Below are 20789 nucleotides of genomic sequence, written 5' to 3'. Positions count from 1 at the left end.
AAAACTACATGTAATACATTAAATGACAATGACATTGAGTCTGAGCTTTGATACATGGCCATTGATTAGTGTCATCACTGTCACTGAGTGATAGGCTTTTACTATGACTGAGTCAGTGTCTTCAGGATTTAGATCCTGTGATTACAGAGCTTAGCCTGTTTTTAGTCAGATGGGCAAGGCTGAGCAATGGCTGCTAAGCATGTGTCTAACTGTGTGTGAAGCTATTATCACTGGAAGTGACATGTTACCTGGCTATGACAAACAGCACACAACTGACACCCAAGTAAGCCAGCAGAATATACATCCAGATATCAGGCGAGAGGGGGTTGAGGAAGGAGAAGACCCCAGGGTTGGTCCCGTTGGGCTTGCGGTACAGTATACTTATACCCAGCGTCATGAAGGGCTTGGAGAAGTCAATAACCTTCTCGCGCACGTATGTGATGGCGAGGGGAGCCACTGCCAGATCAGCTCTCTGTCAACATTAAACATAAAAGGGAAGAGGGATAGGCTATAAGTCACGAGAACAGGAGGCATTTAGAGGCAATCAAATTAAGAAAACAGGGTCTTTACACATTACAGAATCTGTCCCAAGGTACTTAGCAAGAAATTTAAAACCCTCTTTCTCTCTCCACCCATCAAGTGTACTCCCACTACTAAACTCCCCATTTTCTCTCTGGGACCAAAATCAAAGCATTCATTTATTTTCTTTCGCTGCTGTCTCCTTTTGTTAGGACAGCTGGGAGCTGTAGACTATCACAGTGCTATACTTTATACCGTGTACTGGGATGTACAGAGACATAGAACAGTTTGCCAGTGCTTAGAGGATGAACGTGAAAAGAGTAAAGTCCTGTCCACACCTTTAATTTATACTTTACCTGAGCTACAGTTTTTGGACTGTAAGAAGTAGGGGTGTGTTACAATTCAAGTCAACAAGTGACGATTTGGCTCAACACTCGATACGGGGCACATGTTCGATACACTAACGATACATCTAAGGATATATTCAGTGAAGAAAGAATGTAAACAAACTAAGATCTTAGACACAGCGCTCTCTTCATCCGTCACATCACAATATATTTGCGTATCATGATGCGTATCGTCATGTTTTCTGAATTGCAATGCATCATGCCACAGTTCATTATTACACCACTAGGAAGAGGATATGAGTTGGAGGACTACAATTTAGTCTGCTTTCTTTCTATGATCTAGTTAATATAATTAGACATTAGAGATGTATTGCCAAACTGCTATTAAGACATAATCTTGGCCACAGTTCTATTTTACCCTGTGTAACAACCAAGTACATTGACTGTAAAAGGCCAAACATGATGCTTTGGCAAAATCTTATTTAGTATTCAATTACCATTCTATGGTACAATATATACTGTTTGTGATACAATGACAATATCACCATAAACTTATAAATACTTACAGAGATTTTGGTAACACAAGGGCAACACTCACAGATGGCACTTAAGCATCAAGACATCATGTCAAGATGTTACATCATAATGTCATGTCAACATTCACCACTTACCAGTGATACGCCTGTTAAAAATAGTGTTAAATATCTTGGAAGTCATATTTTTAAGGACCCCATGGAATGACAGCTTCTCAATTTGTCTCCCAAATTAAACAAAACCAAAACCATCTTAAACTTGTGGCTCTGAAGAGACCTTTCCATCATAGGAAGGATTCTATTAACTAAAGCCGAAGGAGTGTTACGTTTTGTCTATCCTGCTCTCTCTCAGTGTTCAACTGGACTCAACTTGTAAAGACATTAATAACACTTTCATAAACTTTATCTGGAAAAACAAACATCATCACCTGAAGAAGGAGATTTTGTCTGGATCTGAAGAGGAGGGTGGCTTTGAACTCTTGAAATGATTTATACATTCAAGGTGAAATGGTTAAAAGAATGTTTGAAGACACCAAACTCTTTATGGTATTTCATCCCTCACAATATTTTTAAACAAGTGGGAGGTCTACATTTTTTGTTATTATGTAATTATAATGTTTCTAAACTGCCTTTAAGTTTGTCTAAATTTTATCAGCAAAATTTGTTGGCATGGAAGTTGTATTACTCTCATAATTTCTCTCCACATAAAACAATAATATGTAACAATGAGTATATTACCAAAAGGAACAAGTCTCTCTACGTTCAAAACTGGGTTGAAAAGAGCTCATACTCATAAAAGACCTTTAGACCTCAGCTCTTCAGAAAGAAGTATTTCTGGTCAAACCCAAGGAAATATAGATTTGGAGTTAATACTATTCCTAGTGGTTTTATAGAACTAATGAAAGGTTTCTATGAACAGCATGAGACTCTTAACCTTCAACAGACACTTTACCTAAAAGGAATTCAGTTTATGAGTCACAAATGTAACAACAAACATATTAGGAAATGCCTTTACAACAAAAGAAAAATAACACCTTGTGGAAAGATTTATTGGAATTCTCAATTTAAAGACATAAACTGGTGTAGAGCAGGGCTTGTCCCCTTTAAAATTTTATTATAAATATGTATAATAAAATGAGAGAGCTACATCTTAAATTGTTACACAATTTCTATCCAACAAATATGTAACTTTCTAGATTTTCCAAGACTGATGATGAATGTACTTCTTGTAAAAGCAAAACCAAAAATATCCACCTATTTTATAAATGCTCATTTTGTGTTACCTTTTGGAAAGCCATAGAAAAAATGTTGTTTGACAAAACTACAATTAAGTTTAATGTGGAAGAAAAAAACATTATTATATACAAAAGCCAGATCAACAAAATCATCATCAGTTTACATACAAATTAGATAGTCTTTTATATGTCAAGGCAGGGCTCTGCTGGGGTCTGTTAGTCAGTGGCTTAGAGTGAAATCCAGTGCCTTAAATCACTTTGTAATTTTTTGGTTTTACTTCTAACTCCTACTACTTTTTTGCAAGTATTGGTTGATACAGATACAATAGTAAAATGGTGGTTACTGTTGTGTTTATGACATTGTTCTTTTACTTTCAACAACCAATGAAAGTGGTAACTGATACTTTAAACTGGAAACTGTATTAGATGTCATCTCCTGAACGATACCAAAAGTCAGCTGAATAACCGTGGAAACAAAGGCAGAACCTGGGACAGCTGCTACATAATGGGTTAAGTTTTGTTTTGGTTTAATATTTTGTTAAGATGCTGCAGTGGAAAACAGGTTGCATACAAAATTTGTTACTACTCTGAAAACAGGCAGCTGTTTGTGCCATTCACTCTACACTCCACATCTTATAGAGTTATTAACAATATAGAAAAATCCTTTGTTTGGCAAGTAAGATTGTCCATATGTGAAACCTGTGCTTAGAGATCTAGAGAGGGGATGTGCAGATCCTGCCTGGGAAGGTCATGTCATCATATCTGGGGTGAAAACCATGTTATGCTGTTGGCAGTTATACAAATAAATTTCAGGCTACACTGACTATAAATGCTAAACATCTTATAGAGTTATTAACAATATAGCAAAATCCTTTGTTTGGCAAGTAAGATTGTCCATATGTGAAACCTGTGCTTAGAGATCTAGAGAGGGGATGTGCAGAGCCTGCCTGGGAAGGTCATGTCATCATATCTGGGGTGAAAACCATGTTGTGCTGTTGGCAGTTATACAAATAAATTTCAGGCTACACTGACTATAAATGCTAAACATTCACAGCAAGGCCAAGTGGTTCATTTCTCAAAGATATATCCTTTTTGTCTTATGAAGGTTGCCATATATCACTCGAGGATGAACTGATTGAGCTCAGTGCTCACAACTAAGATACATGAAAAGTCTTGCTGATATCAGGCATCTCTGAATCTATCCAAACTACTCTAACACAACCCTACACAGTGTAGATACATCAGAATGTGTTTACTCTGCTTTGGGCATTAGACAGACCAAAAATAATTTTGTTAAATTCCTTTGACAGGATGTTTCCAACTTGTTCAGCACAATTCAGCATTTCCTCAGCTGAACTTCTTCTCTGTGAGTCCACACTCCCCAGTCTTCTGGGGCTCTGTCCACTGCAATAACCATCTGTCTAAGTCAAGCCTGTCTAAACAAGAAGTGGGACAAACCCATGCTGAACATCATCTCGCAGGGGATTGGGCCCTTCACCTATGAAAAGACTATCACGACAGCCAATCACTGCACTGATCAAGAGCAGAAGCAGAAGACAAGTCTGGAGAAGTTACAGGAGATTTGACCCCTTGCGGGTGCTGCTTCTAATGGGGTCAAATATCGACTGCTGGATGTGCAGTCACTGCTGTTTTTCTGCCCATGCAGTTTATCCTAACTGGGACTTTGTTCTGTGTAATGATCGACACTGTGAGCAGATTGTGTGTACTTGCGTGTGTGTTTTAATAAGCTCTGTAGGGGAAACAACTCATAACAGAATCTATGCTCTCCTTGCATCACTGTACTCTCAAATAGTGCTAGTTATTACCTCCCTCTTCTTCCTTCTTTTTCATTTTCTTTCCCTCGTACCATGTCTCAGTGTTATACTCCTCTTCTTACCATCGTATTCTCTGTCATTTCCAACCAAAGATTTGAATGGTAAAAGATGCTGATATGAAAATTTACAGTGCTCATACAAGTCATGAAATGAAAATGAAATGAAATAAAAACAGATTCAGTGCTTCCATCCAACCATTATCTATACCGCTTATCCTTTAAAGGTCATGGGGGGAGGGGAGCTGGAGCCAATCCCAGCTGAGATTGGGAGAGAGGTGGGGTACACTCTGGTCAGATCACCAGTCTGTCACAGGGCTCTCATATAGAGACAAATAACCATTCACACTCACACTCATACCTACAATTTAGAGTGACCATTTAACCTGCATGTCTTTGGACTGTGGAAGGAAGTCAGAAAATCCATGCAGGCATGGGAAGAGCATAGAAACTCCACACAGAAAAGCCCTGGAACCTTCTTGTTGTGAGGCAACAGTGCTAACCACTACACCACTGTGCTGACCAGATTCAGTACTTGTACCTTGTAATTCAGCACTATTTCAGCATTACTGTTACAACATACAAAATCTGATGAAGAGGACACCATTTATTTTTTGTTTTTGTTATCTTTTGTTATCTTTTCTAGCAGAAAAGTCTGGATAGGATTTGGACAGAATGTGATTCTCTATATAGGTGATACAAAAGGTTTTAATCAATAATGCCTATGATGGACATCAAACATTAATTTTAACCCAAAATGTACTGGTCTTACTGTTCATAATTGTTACTTTAACACTGGCTGCTTTTTATTATTTTGTTCAACAGTGCTTGGTATGTTGTAAATCTTAAAGGACCAGTGTGCAACGTTTAGAGAGATCTATTGGCAGAAATGGAAACTAATATACATATGTATGTTTTTATTAGTGTATAATCATCTAAAACTAATAATGGTTTTGTTGGAGGAGCATGCCATGTTGTGCCGCAATGTTTCTACAGTAGCCCAAAACAGACAAACCAAACCAAATGGTGATCTTTCACATTTTTATGTTGACACCACAGCTTGTGTACAAAAGACAAAGAGGAAGAAAGGAGAGAGGACATGTCAGCTATTACCTATAGTTGAATACAATTTCTGACTATACCTATAGTAATAAACCTCCTCACTTGACAGAGTAGTTGCTGTGGTAGTTGATGCCATTTTGTCACATGATGGCCACCGTAGACTCTCTGACATTCTTGGAAAAGGAGAGGTCAGGGGGACAGGGATTCAGTTGGTTGCAATCTGCATTCTCACCACTAGATGTCACTAAATCCTGCACACTGGTCCCTTAAATTTTATTTTCCTTGAATTGTACGTCATTTCTGCCAGTAATAATAATACTATAATTCTCGAGCTAATTGCTGATGTCACAAAAAGTCTGATGGGGCAAGCTGGTTGTAAACAAACCCCTATGTTTGTTAGCTTATTTGGAAGAAAAAAAGTAAACAGTTTACAGACCAACTTCCTTCATCAACTTTGACCTTTAACTAGTTGTGTGTGAACACATGCTATGACCCAAAGCATTGCTACATATTAATTTTATTGTGTACTTTACTGATCTTTGTACTATTTACCAACACTGGCGAAAACTTAGAAAATAAGACCTAAGTTGTATTAAATGGAATGATGCTTTAAGAGTAGGCATAAGTTGACTGTTCGCTAGGATCCCATTCATGCTTAATAATATATTTGGAGACTTACATGGTCCATTAGCTCCTTCACCATTCCATTCCACTGGCCTGTGTTCTCATCCTGGGCACCATATTTTCCATCTTCCACCAGTCGAACCTCATAAGTGAAGCCCAGGATGTTGGCCAACTCTCTCAGCAGGTCTATACAGTAGCCCTCAAAGCGATCATTCCCATACAGTGGTTTGTCAGACTTCTTGAACATCACATATGGCTCTTCCTGTAAAAAAAAAAAAAAAAAAAAGTGAAAAAAGTGAAATGGTAGAGAAGGGATGGGTCTCGGCATCACTTGGCATCTTTTACCTTCTGATAAGACCTCGCCTCTGGGGAGGGTGTCTGATGTGTGATAGGCTCTTGAGTCGTGTGAGCGCAAACACACACTGGCTTGGTTAGTAAAGCATGTGTAAAGCTGCTGTGTTTGTGCGTGTCTGCTTGCCAGCAGTCCCAGTCCTGTGATGTGAGGTAGGGTGGGTGCAAAGTGAGGTGTGACCATAATAAGAGATAATCCCCTATATCAATGCTCTGTACTCCTCTTAGGCTGAGCAGGCTTACCTTATGCCAAAGCCCAGCTTTCAGGGCACCACGTGCTTTGTCAATAAGATAAGAGATAATGATAGTAGATGGACACAAAAAGTGAGTGCAAGAGCCAGCACATCCTCTCTGTTAACACATACAGCTGGGGAGATTACTAATGTCCATACTGTTTCGTTCTCCCTCCCACCTACTGAGCATCTCCACTGTCATGTTCTTCTCTCTTCCCTCCACACGTCACACTATGTTTCCACCTCCTCCTGCTTCCTCCCCACTATACCTTTGCTAAATGTACCATCTGTCTTTGTTAGCCTTAGACACTTGTTCTCACCACATGTCCCTCATTTCTAAAACTCCTTTGTCTCTTGCAGACAAATAATTCCAACAATATATCATCAAGCAGGTGTTGTTTATCATATAATTGTGCCCTGACAAAAAAATCTTTAAAGAATCTAAACAGCTCTGGCACACTTCACTGAGTAGAGTTTGAAAACTATGCAGGCATGAGATGTTTGCATGAAAGGAAAAAAAAAGAAAAACAAACAAACAAAAAAGGCAATTTGTTCTTTTCACTAGTAATGGAAGGCCAAACAAACAGGCTGTTTTGTATTAGAAATAATTTGAGGATAATGAATTCACTACATAATATTGTGAGGATATAAATGTTAAGATTATGGAGCAAAAAAAAAAAAACCCAGCTTTTATAATAGATTTAATTTAAAACTAAATATGAAATCATATTTTTGTAACCCCTTCTGTTTATTTTACTCTATAATGATAATAATAATTAAAATGCAATATTACATTTGAAATTTGTAACTGTAACCCTAACCCAAAAGGCCCATGTGAATATGGTATTTGTAGTTACATTTCATAGGTTAAATTATAACAAAACACATATATACATACATGCATGTCAAAAAAATGTCTGATTTTGTCACTTACAAGAAGCACATAAACTGCTGTTTTCTCATGTGACACACTTGTGTTTCTATATCATGTGATTATTCATTACATGTGAAAAGTCCACAACCCACAAATATCAATATGTGATCTTAAAGTATAAATATGAAAATTAAGTGTGACATGATAAAAGCACTTTGACATTACATGCAAAACTTTTGCAAAGCTCATGTGAGATTGGTGTTTTCACATTCATGTCGCAAATGTTTGAAGACCATATATGCCCACATAATGAAAACTGATCATATGTTACTGTGCCGTTAATGTGTGATCTTAGGAACATTCATTTACCCAAGTCTTTCTGCTTCCTGGACCTGGAATATCTCACATTCCTGTTTTGGCCATTCTGGCTGCCTGGTGATTTCATGGCAATTGTAGCGACAACTGTGTGCATACTGCCACAAGCCAACATGGACTGAGCCCTCCATGAGCTATATGAGACAATTAGCAATATGGAAAACTTGCACCCAGTCTCTGTTTTCATTGTGGTGGAGGACTTCAACCAAGTGTGACAGTGTCAGTTACAACATGTGTAAATTAACCAAATATATATTTGTAAAATGTAATGTTATAATTACACAAAATCTATGTAAATTGTTATTACCTGACAGATATAGTCAATTTGTGGAACGTTTAAGGCTGTCTCTGCACCCTTATATTCACTTTTGGGGGTCCCTACCTGTAAAAGGAAGTCTCCCATGTTCACCTCTCCCCTTTTGTTTTTATGCTCCATGAGAGAGTTAAGTGTCACTTGAATTCATTTATAAGCTCAGAAACTTTTGAAATATGAGGTGTGTGAGATCAAGTAGTCTACAGCTGTCATTACATTATTTTAATGTCCCAGATAAACAGGCTATTTAATCAGCATTTAAGTTACATAAATAGAAATATTGGGTCAGACTTGGTATTTGGTTTGTGACATGGTGCATTACCATTCTGGAGGTAGCCATCAGAAAATGTGAAAATTGTGACCATAAGGAGATGCCTATAGTCAACAGCAACACTCTAGACTGTAGTATTCACACAATGATTGATTGTTATTAAGCAACCCAAAGACAGGGCAGGTTGGGTCCATACCATCTACCCGACGATCTAGGTGCCTCAGAGGAAATCAAGATTCATCAGACCAGTTGTTTTTCTAGTCTTCAACTACAGCCGCAGATTTCTGTCCATAGCTGGGAGTGGAGCCTGCTGTTGTATCCCATCTTCCTCAAGGTTCAATGTGTTGTGCATTCTCAGATTTCTGCTTACAACAGTTGGTTATCTGAGTTATTGTAGGCTTTCTGTCAACTCCAACCAATGACATTCTTATAGGTCCTCTCTCATCAACAAGGTGTTTTTGTGCACTGGATTTGTTCAGTTTTTCTCCACCATTCTTCATCAACTCTAGGATAGCAACCATACCACAGCTAAAGTCAGTGAGATCACATTTTTCCCCCATTCTGATGTTTACTGTGAATATTAACTGTTGCTCCTGACCTGTATCTGTATGATTTTATACATTACATGGCTGCCACGTAACTGGCTGATTGGATAATTGCATGAAGTAGCAGGTGCACAGGCGTTTCTAAAAAAGTGCTCAGGGAGAGTATGTAGAGTGGGCTAGACACTGATGGACAATACTTTGTTTTGTTGTAAGTTTACTTTTATTATTTCCCCGAAAGGACCTTTCAACCACAGGAACAGCAAATTCCTCCTCAGTCCTTTTAAATTATAATTACATTTATTTATTATTTGGCCATTTTTTCCCAGTCTCTGTGTGCTGCCATGTTAACTAGTGGAACAACTGTTAGCCCTAGTTGAGCACAAGTAAGTAATTGTGAGCCCATTAGCAAATTATGACCTCTCACCATCCCTCGCCTGTGAAAGACACAAACAATAATAAAGAGCACCTCTCACTGGAACAGTCAGCAATAGCTTGAGTAAGCATGCATAATACCAAGGTTCTGGAACTGGAAAAGCTCAATAGGATACAGCTATTATTAATGCAGTAACTGTAAAAGATCCAGAGAATGCTACGAAGTATAGTAATAGAAGTAGACCTTAAGTTAAGATATTATGGTTATTTTTTGTCAAATGTCTACAATTGTTCGTTAGAGAGTGAGATAAGGCATTGACTGAAATTTGAAATATCTTGTGTTCTAAACAATCACTTTTTAAAGAGAAATGTATAAATAAGAGAAGATGCTTATTTACTGCCTTATAACAATTGACTTCTTTGTAGTAATGCATTAAGTGAGATTTAAAGTAGATTATGCCCTTATATAGTTGAAACTATGTTTCTTTATAAATTCATAAACATGATATTTATTTATTGGCACATTACTTTACTGAAAATATATAATTGCATATGAGTACAAATGTATTTATCCACAAATGTATTGTTCTATTCTGTGTTATCAGCCATATACTGTTTAGTTTTTTAGTTTTGAACATATAATAGGATAGATTATAAGTGTAAATGAATTGTAAATTTCCCCATTGTGGGACTAACATAGGATTATCTTATCGTAAATAAAGACATTACAATCTGCTTACAGCTACATTACAGTAGATACATAGTATTATGATTATGGCTGAATTATACGTATGGTATTTGTTACATTCAGGACTCCATACTGGTCAGAATGACCATGAGCATCAGGTCCAAGACAGAAATATAAGTCTGTATAAGGCCCTCTAGGCTACCCTTCATGTACATACACAGATAAAAATGCACACACTCTCTTCTGTCTCCTGCAGTGAGGTTGGCTGCAGACAAGGGCAAGTGCCTACTTAAATAAAAAGAGAGTGCAAAAGAAGCTGAGTATCTCTGTAAAGTAAATCTAATTAAAGCTATACCACATCCATGCCTCATTACATACTCTCCTTAAACACAAAATCAAGCCCATTGCTCTCCAGCAAATTAAAAACAATGGATTTTATGCCTCAGCAAAAACAAAAGATACTGCTTTAATTGAGTCATTTTAAAGACTTATTTTAGTATTATTGATTCCCATCCATGCTGTGTGGCAGTGGCGAATCATCCAGGTGCTCTCAGTATGCAGTGCTGTGATGAAAAACTGCTCAAATCTACTTTGCTGCTGACCTGTGGTGTTCTCCAGGGCTTAATCCTTGGCCCATCCTTCTCTGTTTATATATGCTTTGACTGGAACATATCATTCATATATACAATATTCAGTACCACTGTTATGCAGATGATACACAAATGTACATATGTCCCATCAAAGACCAGTGAAGAGAGCAACTTTCATATGACACTATCTTGTCTGTCTGAAATCAAATATTGGATATCCCCAAACTTTCTCCAGCTAAATGAAAGAAAAAAAGAAAATCATACATGGACTTCACCTCCCTGTCAACAAATGTAAAGGCTGAAAAGTGATTTAGTCATGTTTTTATTACATAAGAAAGATCTCAAAGATCAGGTCTTTCCTCTCGCAACCTGATCTTGAGAAGGTCATACATGCTTTTATATCATTGCTGGGCTTCAGCCGATTCAAAATGGAGGACAAGACCAAATGGTTCCTTTTGTTCTACAAAGGAGAGCCATTGAACTCAGTCTCCCAGCATTATACATCTTTTCACACCAAAGTGTGAAATCTCCAACTCCAGCTGCAGTTGGTCACTGCATGGACAAGACTCTTTATGTCACCAGCCCATACAAAAAGGAGAAGCATCCTCTTAGTCTTTGCTGTCTTCTCAGTCTTGCTTCTCTGAGTGCTGTTGTTCTGTCTGTTTACAGTCAGGTTACTGGTTGTTAGCATGTTCACACATGTAGGTACATCTCACTGTCTTGCATGCAACTTGCTAACCTCCCCCTTTTTCTGACACCTTCTAACCTGGTCTTAGACAAAGGAATGCTTCTTTGTTAACCTCCCTCACATGACATGCAGTTGGTCCTGGAGGTCACCTTTAATTCCCCCATCTTTGTTACAGTTCCTTTGTTTTAAGCCATGTAGTTTAAGACCAAGGAACTATCTTAAGTCAGCCATCTTGCCATTATTTCTCTCTCTCTCTCTCTCTCTCTCTCTCACACACACACACACACATACGTATTCACACACGCACACATGGACATAGTGTTGGTAGATTAGGTTAGAGTTTGTGTCCATAAATACTCTTGGACATTGAATACTTTTCTCATCTTTTTAATGCTGTACAAAAGTGAATATTGTCAACCTCTAAGCAGCAGAGCTCCAAATCCTTCAACTTTACTGCCCTGAGGTGGATTTAAAGTAAATTAACCCCTATTACTTTGTTATATTAATTAGTTTATTTAATATTACTCTTTTTAATAGTAATATTTTTTCACATTTTTAGTAGCCAATAACTCCTACTTGTACACAACATAAAACGGTGCCCCGTGTGAGGCAGTGTACTGTTGGCAATTATTCATAATTGTGCAATATTAATTTCAACAAATTTTGTCAAATAACTTAAGTGAAATCTAAACTTTGACTTAACCAAAAGTTTACATTCAACACGGCTGTTGTTTTACAACCAGAGTAGAGGGAAAAGTACTGGAAAATCATATTTAATACTGGGACTTGAAGGCAAGTTTACTCAAGAAGCAACCCTGATGTTTATACACAGCTAAAAAGGCAAGAAATGCAATTGCAACCAGATTACATTTTCTATTAACATAATATATTTTTAATTTCCAGTCTTGCAGTAAAATATCCACTGCTTGTGAGTACAGCATAAACTTTTGTGATTATATATATGCACAGCACTTTGTTAAGATTATTAAAATCATGATCTGGTTTAATACAGAAAAAGTCAGAAGTAATGTTGGATAAATGACATTTCACCAGAATCATGATCTTTTCCTCATTTTAACCAAAGTGCTTTTGTTGCTGAAACAGACAGGACTGTGGCTGCAAACCCTGGTCTCTAGCGTGACAGTCTTATGCTTTGTATGCCGGCCATCTACCCCAATCACATCCTTATGAAAAAAAAACATAATCCTGTTACGACCTCCTCCCATTGGGTTGTGTGTGTGGGTATGTTTTCTGCTTCTCTGCAGGGGCGTGACGGCGGTGCTGGTCTCACCTGTTCTTCATCAGCTCATCAGAGCCAGACATCTACCCCGGTTCTCCAATCACAAGCCGCCAGATTGCCACAGTTTCCCATGTGGTAACATTCATGGCCACCTTATTCTCTGAGCTGTTATCAGAGCGAATTTCTAGCGTCTGCCGTCCACCCCTACTTCAGGACTCCTCCTCAGTCGCCAGTCTCTCCAGTCTCCCGACTGGCTCTCCATGGTCCCTCAGCCCGACACCCGGCCTACCTGGACTTCCACCCAGCATCACCCCCCCAGTTCTTATCCCCATCCTACTCTCACAATAAACCTTTTGGATCACTAAACCCTTGACTCCCTCACCCTATCTGTGTCTGTGTCCTAAGTCTGTGTTTAGGGGCTCGGTCCAGCTTCAAGCCCGAGCACGACAGAATGATCTGGCCACTCGGACCCTGCGGACTCCGATGCACTGTGGCAGGCTTTAACCAATCAAGGTATTCTCGTGGGGCAGCACAAGAGAGCTTTAGCAGACGTCATGGACACTCTGGAATCTGGGTGCTTGAGTTAGGCAGCTCAGTGGCCAGTTGGAGCTGGTCACCTCCCACCTCTCTTCAGAACTAACTGAGACAAAGAGAGTGAGGACAACAAATTCTGATTGGCTGAGACCACCTCACTCCGCCTGTAAGCCTGATACTGTCCTCAAGAGGATAAAAACTCCGGCACGCAAAAAGACAACGCCTTTGGCTGAAATCAGTTCCAAGCTACATAGCCACTCACCATTGCACTTTAATTTTCTCTGTTCCTTTGTTCTCTTTTTCACCACGTGCTCTGTAAGTAACTTCTTCTCTTATCTAGATGCACAGATAATCTCTATTTCCTAAGCCAAGTAATGGCTTCTGGGAGAATCCACCTGAGTTCTGCGTTGACTCCCTCACCCTATCTGTGTCTGTGTCCTAAGTCTGCACTTAGGGATTCAGTCCAGCTTCAAGCCCGAGCATGACAAATCCAGCCAACAAAACATATTTGCTGTTGCTGTTTAGTTGTATATAAGAATTTCTAAGAGAAAGAAGGGGTTGCAAGAAGAAGCAAAATAATTTAAGCACAAATAAAATGCACTCAGAAGTAAAGAAATTATTCATATTTAGGGGCAAGTAAAGGGGTAAAAACTAATGTTATACTGTTAACTTAAAGGACATCTTTAGCCTACAAGATAAAGTGGACTGATATATCAACATATATATGACATTCCCAGGTAAAAAAACAAAGAGCCCTCATGTCCAAATTAATGCGTTCCATCTCTATTCACAAGAACTGTATACAGCCTATGCATACAAGTGACAATCAATTACAAATATATCATGCAACCACCTTGCTGAAGATAGCCTTACTGAGATTAACCAGAAAAGAGGACAAAACTCAGAATATTTCAACTTGGCACCACTGCTCGTCTAAACATGGCAACCATAGAAACTATGGTAATGGAAATGACACGATGATATGATTTTACAGGTAAGCTACTGAGTTAACTGAAAGATAAAACTGTTCACCACCTGATCAGTGAATCAATCAGTGAAGATAAAAGGTATTGGTAGTACAGACAGTAAAAAATGAGACAGTAAAAAATGTTTATAATATAAGTTAGCAAAACTTGCTATATTAATTGTGTCATGTTGCTATACTACACTGTTTAGCTGCTTGAGTTTACTTGGTAAATGTTAAATGGACTGCATTTATATATAGGGCTTTCCTAATCATTTTGACTACTCAAAGAGCTTTACACTACAGGTCACATTCACCCATTCATACAGCATTTGTTCTATACATAGAGCTTGTAGTGTCCCATATATGGAACGTCAGACACTACAAGCTCTCTAACCTACACTCTCACACACCAATGGTACACCATCAAGGACAATTCGGGGCTCACTATCTTGCCCAAGAATACTTCAGCACGCATACTGAGAGTATGGTCTAGACCTGCTCTATATGAAAAGTGCCTTGAGATTACTTTTGTTGTGATTTGGCACTCTATGAATAAAATTGAATTGAATTGAATTGGATAAGCTGGGAATTGAACTACTAGCTACTCGCTATAGATAGTGGATAGCAGTAGTATGTGCTGTAGAAGCTGGTAGGATTGGTGGTAGCTCGGGGTAGCAGTCACCATGGTGTCAACCACTTGGTGTATGAAAGCACACACTTTTTGCACAGTGTAGTGCACACACAGAACACATTCTGACATTCTCCTATGAGGACAACAAATTCTGAATTACAGCAGTCAGTGATGTATTGTCTTACTCATGTATCTGAATGCCATTCTGCAAGCCTTGTGTACAGCAAAGTCCTTGCTGCATGACCACAATGCCACACAATGACCACATATAATCTCTTAAACTTTGTGATCCAGGAGTGTATGGTTACTTGTGTAAGACTGTATTTTATTATATTATAAATTAAATTAATTCTGTAACTGTTCATCTGTTTATAGTGTTGAAAATTGTGACAGTTAGCTAGTCATGTATATCATTCTGAATAATTCCTTGCTGTGTTGCATTATGATTTAACCATATGCATTCCATGATATTCTATATAATACATTATTACACAGAATTTATGTTTAGAATCACTGTTGATTGACCATAGTGATAAATTGAAGTATGTAATCGGTGCACGTAAAACCTCAATTAAATTAATCTCCCCTGTGTAAGGAAAGGTTCCAGATCAATTCCTCACATTCCTTGAAACAAAGGAATGAATATTCATTAGGATTACAATCCAGACATGAAAGGCAGTTTCTCTGTTTATAATACATGCCTAGACTTAACAGTTGATAAAAAGATCTGACTCCCTTTGTTACAGCACTCTTTTTTGTATGCACTCTATTCCTTTCTTTTTCCTTTTTATTTTCTCCAGATTTCATATTCCTGCATTTTTTTTCTCTTCCTCTTATTGAGCCACACCTATTTTGATCTTTAGCTTTAGCCTCAAGTTTGTAACCCATTAAACTAAGTTTCTTTATATTTTTGTTCCTCAGTAAATCTCACTTTGAGTATCTTGAAAGTTTTCCTGTCCAGACAATATAACTACTTTCAAGATTCAGCAAGTCTAGTTAAGGAAAGGAAATGTAGCAAATTTCTATCCATCTATCCAACAACCACAATGGACCAAGAAGCAGCAGAGGCTTTACTGCCTCCCATCTTCTACCTGCTTGCAAGAATCATCATTAGCCTTAAAACTTGGCTGCATCAACCGAAGTGTCCTGGGCACCCTCCAGGGAGAGTGAAGCCAGCATCAAAACAATCACTTAAAAGGGGTTCAGCTTGGACCATGTTGCAAAAGTAGGCAAACTTTACATCTGCTGTCTGTTATAAGAGTTGATGTTGGACAGTGCTATGAATTCTTATGTATGTTATGGATTCTCCTCTTCCTCTGTTCTCTAAACCACATACTCCAAACTAAATGACCAGTTCATTTTGTCAGTCAAAAGATCAGTTTTAATCACCTGTGAGATTATGATGTCTTAATATGTGTCCATTTTAATGCCTCATTTGTTCAGTTGCTTATAGACATTTAACTATAAATCAGTACCCTCAATTATTGCCAAGTCATGGTGTTGCTGTGTGTCCAAGTTGTGTATTCCTTCAAAGCAAAGACAGAGATCCCTGTATTGAGAGTTTACAATGTTTTATTCTAAGATATTTAACCTATTTTCCTTTCAATGAGTGCAATTTAATTTCAAGTACACAATTGTGTTTAAAATATTATTTCTAAATCTTCATATTTCCAGGGAATAATGTAGAAATATATAAATAGGGATGAAATAATAGCACACTGGCTGAAACTGAAACAAAATTTGGCTGCAAGTCATTTTGCTGTTGGTCAGAAAAATCATATGATTAGAATTTGGTACCAAGTGCAGACAATGATGCTTTGATAGTGTTGGGCACAAGTAGGCATTATTGCCTATTATTATTATAATTATATCATAAATTAATTAATCATTAATTAATATTAAAAATCTAAATATTAAGTAACTAATTATTACATACAGTAGTAGGATTTAATTTGCATTAAATCCACCTTGGGGCAAATACACTAATTAGCAATTTGGAACCTTTATTAATAATTAAGTTAATAACTACAACCAAAATGACTATTTCGATAGATAGTAAAAGTTGAAGATTTGGAGTTCTGCAGCGCAGAGGTTGGCAATACTCACTTTTGTTGAACATTACAAAGAACAGCAAAATATCCAGTGTTCAGTGTTGTGTGTGTGTGGGAAACAATGGCAAGATGGCTAACTTAAGATAGTTCTTTTGTCTTAAGCTGTATGGTTCAAAACAAAGGAACTATAACAAAGATGGGGGAATCAAAGGTTGCCTGACTGACCACATTTCATGTGAGGTGTACTTACATGTGTGAACATGCTAACAACCAGTAACCTGACTGTAAACAGACAGAACAACAGCCCCCAAATAATACACTGAATTAAATCAATACATACACTGGCAAAGTTGAAAAGTCCTATGCTTAGCCAAGCTATGCTATGCAAAGTAATGTAAACTAGGCCCAGTTACATTACCAAGTCCAGGGGAAAAAAGAAGATGCCTTTGGTGTGCTGCTCAGAGAGTCCTGTTGTTATGGTCCAGTAAACTGCAGTTGTAGTTTTTTTAGTCAAAACAAGTTTGATAAATTGTTTGTATCCTTAATTTTGTGAGTAGAAGGAAAAGGTGAAGGATTTTAACTTTTATCTTTCACCCAAATTGCTTTTAGCAGTTTGGTAAATATAGGCTCTGGTCTTAACATCACCACATCAGTGTGGGATTATATGAAGAGAGAGAATTATTTGAGGCCTAAATCCACAGAGGAACTGTGGCTCCAAGGTGCTTGGAAGAACCTACCTGCCAAGTGCCTTGAAAAACTGTGCACAAGTGAACCTAAGAAAATTAGTGCTGCTTTAAAGGCGTAGGATGGTCACCCCAATGATTTGATGAAGGTTTTTGTGTTCAGTGCATTTTTATGAAGTCATTTGATGAATAAAAAGATTTATGCCATCATCATCATTTGAAGTAACTGATATGAATACACCATAAACATTAATAACTGATATTTAATCATTAAATATGATGGGTTCTTTTTTGGACTTTTTGCTTTGCAGTACAGTGATTTGTCTATTAAATGATCAGTTTAATATTTTGCAACACTAACCAGCTAAAGGCCTTGTTCATGCTTTCTCTAAGACATTACACAGTATATTATGTGAAGCTCCAGCCATTAGCCAAAAGGTACTTCATTTCCACTGCAACATTATGGGAGTGATTTCTAAAGTAGATAAACTGTTGATAGGCCAAGATTTCAACAGTAATTACATCATGTTTTACAGTGTATAATCCCTGAGAAAATGATGAGAAGCTGGATGAAAGTGTGCATCAATCAAATGTAACAAACCCAATTATTGTCAGCCCTCCCTCTCTTTCCTTGCTGCTCAGAGCCATCACACATCTCACCATGACTCAGTCCTGATATGGCAATTACACCCGTGGAGAGTCTTTGCTAATAACTGCAATCCAATCACTTCACAGCATGTGCGGAAGGAATGAAGGCCCAAGATGAATTATGACAACCCGCAATTTACTTGATATTGTTATTTTTACGCTTGCCTCCTCAATAACAGGATCATAGATGGCTTTAATTTGGCTTATTTCTACAAGTTTTCCTCTACTGTTGTTGCTTTCACATGGCACATAGTCTGGGCCTACCTTAAAGTATAATCATACACATGTTAATATACATAAGCACAGGAGGTAAGGTAGAGTGAGCAGGGATTATTCTGTGACAGAAATTCTGATTTAACTTTTAGAAAAGAAAATTAATACCGCTGCCATATCTGTGTGTTACAGTGCTGAGAAAGTATGGAGCTGGGAATCAATTAGCATCGGCATTAGAATAAAGCAAAATAATGAAAGAATGGACATTAAAGCTTGACATTTGAGCCAACATGGACAAGAAGCCTTAAAGGTACCAGAGATAAAACTACAAACTACAAACAAGTACATAAACCTTGGGTCTGAATGTTGCTTTGAAGCCTCTACACCACCAAATAAAAATTCTGGTGGAGAATACTTTTTTCCTCTTTTTTTTTTCTTTTAATCTTTTTAGTTTAAGTTGAATGATTTGTGGTCTAATATGATAACACAATTAGCCTAAAGTAACACAGCATGTGTAAGATGCACAATCATAGAATGTAAACTTATTAAACTTATGTATTTATATTGTTAAACTCAGCTACTAGATTTAAGCTGAATGAATTAGTATTTATGGAAAGATACAGTGTTCTGCCCTCACTACACATACTATGCAGATAGATAAATTCTTTAACAAAATGTCAGGTGTATGTCTTCTTTACTGACGTTTCCTTGACGTTGAAAAACTACAAAAATAAGTCACCATTATATTCAGCAGACATGCATGTATCATCCAAATATAAACCAAAACCAAACATTTATAATTACTGTCTCAAAATGATTCAGAAATAATACACTCAAACACATCTTAGGCATCTTACAATTCTAATCCAAGAAGTGCTCTCTATAGAACAACAACTTGGACAGATGTGGATGGTGTCATGATAAACAACAGCAGACAGGTTGGCCACTATAGCACACTCAACATGTGCCTGCACTCTTCTTCTCTAACTTAGAAAGGTAAACATTGAACACAGAACTTAATGTGCAACAGTGCCACGACTGGCTGGGAAGTATAACTGCTGGCACGTACAAATCAGGTAGAGTTTAAATTTACTGCTAAATTTCAGAGTTCTATCTGAATTATTTTGTTTTTGGAACCACTGACAAAAGAGACAATATGCCTGATAAATAGGTTGATAAAAGCAGAGCCATAAACCATGTAATCTCACTGGTCAATCAATCAATCAATTTTCCCTGCCTAAGCCTGTTCCCAACAAATTGGAGTCCTCCACAGTGCTGAAATCAACTGGCAATTTGGGACGGCAGTGCTTTGGGATACTCCCCAAAAAGTGCTCTAAAAAGAAAGGGCATTTCAGGCAAAACACTGAAGAATGTTTCAAGAGGAAAAGCTTAAAAATAATGATAGCTTTGTAGGGAGTCTGTTATGGCTGAGAGCTGTTCTAGCCTTCTATAATTGGTCCCCACATAAAGCACCATTACAATTTGATTTGGCTATAAACAGACATTTAAAGCTGAGATATTTAATATACGCATTACTGACTTAAAATGGCAGCAAAAGGTAACTGTTGTGGACTTCAATACTCAGAAATCCTGTTGGATAACATTAATGAAGTGAACAGAGCATGTTTGTGTTTACCAACTGGGTTAGTGTGAATTTTATACCAAAGACCTGATCAAATACCAATCTGACTCCCATTGACAAATAATTGAATCCCATTTTCCTATGTATGTCATATCTGATATAATCAATACACACACACACAGACCCACATACACACATATGAATACTTATTATTATCATGATGCCTGAGCCAACTCTATTTACTGAAGAAGACAGTGAAATGCAGTTGAAAGCTCTTTTAGCTTTGAGTTAGATTATTTTGTTATCCAGTTTTTGAGTTTGGTGTTGATGGACACCATTGTCACACAATAACAACATGCAACCAAAGTATAAAAGCTGCTTAACAGCAAAAGAAAAATAGAACTGTGAAGAACTGTGAAGAAGAACTGTGAAGTGTGAAGAGCAACAGCTCCAGGTTTCAGAGAGATTAATTGAAAAATACAGTACCAGTATGGTGGAGATGATGAGGGATCGATTGGATAAGGAATCCGAGACATTGGCTGTCTTCCCCTTCTGGTTGTCTGTCATGTTCAGGCCACTTGGAGGGTCCCAGGTGCCAATCTGTGAAACCAAATACCATCAGTTAACTAAACCACTTGTCCTTTGAGGGTTGGGGCCCAACCCCAGCTGACATTGGGCAAGAGGCAGTCTATCACAGGGCTGACATATAGAGACAAACAACCATTCGTACTCACATTCACATGGGAAATTTGGAATGGTCAATTAGCCTAAGGGACATGTCTTTTTGGG

General features: G+C 37.7%; 1 protein-coding gene across 4 annotated transcripts in view; it reads right to left on the bottom strand.

Moving 5' to 3' along the window:
* grik2 (glutamate receptor, ionotropic, kainate 2) overlaps positions 1 to 20789 on the bottom strand; it is a 246601-nt gene that overhangs the window by 62493 nt on the left and 163319 nt on the right. For all 4 annotated transcript variants that reach the window (XM_051076104.1, XM_051076105.1, XM_018665721.1 and 1 more), the window contains 3 exons: positions 20487 to 20600; positions 6207 to 6413; positions 249 to 472 (listed from right to left, as the gene is read on the bottom strand). In XM_051076104.1, coding sequence (XP_050932061.1) covers positions 249 to 472; positions 6207 to 6413; positions 20487 to 20600 — 545 coding nt within the window. The remainder of the gene's footprint in view (positions 1 to 248; positions 473 to 6206; positions 6414 to 20486; positions 20601 to 20789) is intronic.

Source organism: Lates calcarifer, linkage group LG15 (genome assembly GCF_001640805.2).
Source record: "Lates calcarifer isolate ASB-BC8 linkage group LG15, TLL_Latcal_v3, whole genome shotgun sequence".
Lineage (NCBI taxonomy): Eukaryota > Metazoa > Chordata > Actinopteri > Centropomidae > Lates > Lates calcarifer.
This window is presented reverse-complemented; position numbering and strand designations above follow the sequence as displayed.